We start from the raw sequence: 2,915 nt of genomic DNA, 5'->3' as shown, positions 1-2,915 counted from the left end.
CTGCAGCCCTGCCCTCCGCAGCCCCGTCCCCCTCCTCCCCGCTCATCAGGACCAGGGCTGTGGGGCAGGGGGCTCCGCTCCGCGGCAGCACCGGCCCCTACGCCGGCCCCCCAGCCCCTGCGGCCACCCGCGGCTCCTGCTGCCACCCCGGGGCTTGGCGCTGGGGCAGCGGCCGCCGCTGTCGCAATAAACGGGCCCCGGGTGATTTGCCCCTGCTCTCTCGCCTGGTGTCAGTGCTGCTGCCGCGGGGCAGCGCCCCGGGCCTGGCGCCCCGGGCAGCTCCAGGACCCTGCGTGGGGGCAGAGGGGCCAGACGCGGCTCTCGACGTGCCAGCCTGGCCCGGCCTTGGCAGCTGCCTGGCAAAGCCAGCCAGGTGCCCACAGCCCCTGGCCTGGATCCCTCCGGCCGCGTGTGCAGTGCTGGGACATGTGTCCTGCCCGGGACAGCCTCGCGCTGCGGAATCCCTGGGGAAGGCTCGGGGCTCGCCCACAGCCTGGCAGTGCCCGAAGCGCCAGGCTCGGGGCACCCCGGCAGCTCCTTCGCTGGAGGCACCAGGGCAGGAGCTGCCCCAAGCACCGCGGAGGCGCCACCACACGTGGCAGCTCCAGGGCCTGGCCCGGGCCAGCCAGCGCGGCACGAGGATGCTCTGTCACCAGCCTGGCACAGGGATGCCCTGTCACCAACCAGTGCGGCACAAGGATGCTCTGTCACCAGCCTGGCACAGCACGAGGATGCTCCGTCACCAGCCTGGCACAGGGATGCCCTGTCACCAGCCAGCGCGGCACGAGGATGCTCTGCTACCAGCCTGGCACAGGGATGCTCTGTCACCAGCTAACCTGGCACAGGGATGCTCTGTCACCAGCCTGGCACATCGTGAGGATGCTCCATCACCCTATAGCGCACTCTGAGGATGCTCCACCACCACCAACGCGATGCAGCACCAGGACCAACAGCACCCGCCTCCCTGCTGGCTCTCAGCCACCCGGGCGGCCGGTCCCGTCTCCCTTCCCTGCCTTCCAGCTCCCCGCATCCCGTCACCACCTTTCCCAGCAGCTCCCCGTGCTCCGTCCCGGCTCCCGCTGCTCTGCCCTTGGCCGCACGGGAGCGGCGGGTGGCGAAGGGTTAAGGGGGCCGCGGGCACCGCTCCGCTCTGCTTCCCCCTGTGTCTTCCCCTTTTACGTAAGTTGTTCCCAGCGTGTTTGTAACAACCCCCCGGCGAGGCACCTTTGGCAAAAGTGGCTCTGGGTCCAAAGATCGGCGCGGGGACGAGCGACCTGCAGTGACAAACAAGAGCCACCGGGTATAAAGCAGCGGCGCCGTCGGCGTGGGCAGCGGAGCGGGGCCGTGCGGCGAGGATGCAGGCGGGCATGGACCTGCTGCACGACGCGGGCGTGCGGGCCACGCAGCAGCTGCAGCAGCACTTCCAGGGTGCCCAGGACTGGTTCCTCTTCGTCTCCTTCGCCGCCGACCTCCGCAACACCTTCTTCGTCCTCTTCCCGCTCTGGTTCCACTTCTGCCAGCCCGTGGGCATCCGGCTGCTCTGGGTTGCTGTCATCGGCGACTGGCTCAACCTTGTCTTCAAGTGGTGGGTGCTCCTGGCGCAGGGACAGGGCGGGTGGCACCGGCGGGGTGCACCGGGACGCGCCGTGCCCCTCGCTGCTGGCACTGCCACTGCCTGAGGGATGCCCCGCGCCGCCCGCTGCCGGGGCTGCCTGGGGTGGGCACCGTGCGCGCGCCCGCTGCAGCACGGCCCTGCTCCCGCCTTCCCCGCAGGCTGCTCTTCGGGGAGAGGCCCTACTGGTGGGTGCACGAGACGGACTATTATGGCAACGCGTCGGCGCCGCACATCCAGCAGTTCCCGCTCACCTGCGAGACCGGCCCTGGTAGGAGCCCCGCGGCGGCGTGCGGGGACCTTGACCGCGGCCCCGCGGCCGGCCCGGAGCCCCTGGGTGCCCCGGCTGCACTTTGGCCGCGGCGCTCGGGGCTGCGCTCGTGCACCCTGCGTGCTCCGTGCTCGCCAGCCCCAGCCTCCGCCCCGCGCGTGGGCTGCAGCCTGCGTCGCCCCTGGAGCCCTGCGTCCTGCAGCGCTGCAGTCCCATGCGCTGCAGCCCCATGCGCTGCAGTCCCATGCGCTGCAACCTCGTGCGCTGCAGCCCTGTGCCATGCTCTGCGCCTCCCTGTGCCACAGACCCGCCACGGGGCTGCCTGTGGCTATTGCTCCGGAGCGCGGGGGTCTCACCCAGCACCCGCCTCTCGCGCAGGGAGCCCCTCGGGCCACGCCATGGGCGCCGCCGGCGTCTACTACGTCATGGTGACCGCCCTGCTCTCCCTCGCCGCGGGGGAGCGGCAGGCGAAGACGCTCAAGTACTGGTGAGCCGCGGGCCGGGTCCCCCGCGTGGGGCCGGGGCACCGGGCGCCCGGGGTGCTCTCAGGGCCGGGCAGCGCCAGGCAGCGCCCAACGCGGCCGCTGGGTTCCGCAGGCTCCTGTGGACGGTGCTGTGGACGGGCTTCTGGGCCGTGCAGGTCTGTGTCTGCCTGTCCCGCGTCTTCATCGCCGCCCACTTCCCGCACCAGGTGGTGGCCGGGGTCATCTCAGGTGAGCGCCGGGCGCTGGCGCGGCCGGGGCCGGGCCCGCTTGCGCGGGGCACCCACGGCCGCCTCCTGTGCCGCCAGGCATGGTGGTGGCCGAGAGCTTCCAGCACGTCCGCGCCATCTACAGCGCCAGCCTGCGGCGCTACCTGGCCGTCACCGCCTTCCTGCTGGCCTTCGCGCTGGGGCTGTACGCGCTGCTGCGCCTGCTCGGCGTCGACCTGCTCTGGACGCTGGCCAAGGCGCGCCGCTGGTGCGCGCGCCCGGACTGGGTGCACCTGGACACCACCCCCTTCGCCAGCCTGCTGCGCAACCTGGGCGCGCTG

The 2,915-nt window shown here is 72.3% G+C and overlaps 2 protein-coding genes across 2 annotated transcripts in view; both read left to right on the top strand.

Moving 5' to 3' along the window:
- The window catches only part of LOC112951816 (membrane primary amine oxidase-like), a 4,461-nt gene extending 3,155 nt beyond the window's left edge, over window positions 1-1,306 (top strand). The window contains exon 5 of the mRNA XM_026044583.1: window positions 1,195-1,306. Coding sequence (XP_025900368.1) covers window positions 1,195-1,306 — 112 coding nt within the window. The remainder of the gene's footprint in view (window positions 1-1,194) is intronic.
- A 25-nt stretch (window positions 1,307-1,331) lies between these two features.
- G6PC (glucose-6-phosphatase catalytic subunit) overlaps window positions 1,332-2,915 on the top strand; it is a 1,992-nt gene continuing 408 nt past the window's right edge. The window contains exons 1-5 of the mRNA XM_026044582.1: window positions 1,332-1,585; window positions 1,774-1,883; window positions 2,262-2,370; window positions 2,481-2,596; window positions 2,674-2,913. Coding sequence (XP_025900367.1) covers window positions 1,356-1,585; window positions 1,774-1,883; window positions 2,262-2,370; window positions 2,481-2,596; window positions 2,674-2,913 — 805 coding nt within the window. The 5' untranslated portion in view covers window positions 1,332-1,355. The remainder of the gene's footprint in view (window positions 1,586-1,773; window positions 1,884-2,261; window positions 2,371-2,480; window positions 2,597-2,673; window positions 2,914-2,915) is intronic.

This window comes from Nothoprocta perdicaria, unplaced genomic scaffold (assembly GCF_003342845.1).
Source record: "Nothoprocta perdicaria isolate Ctin4 unplaced genomic scaffold, notPer1 scaffold_372, whole genome shotgun sequence".
NCBI lineage: Eukaryota > Metazoa > Chordata > Aves > Tinamiformes > Tinamidae > Nothoprocta > Nothoprocta perdicaria.
Note: the sequence above shows the minus strand (reverse complement) of the source record. Positions and strands in the feature narration are given on the sequence as shown.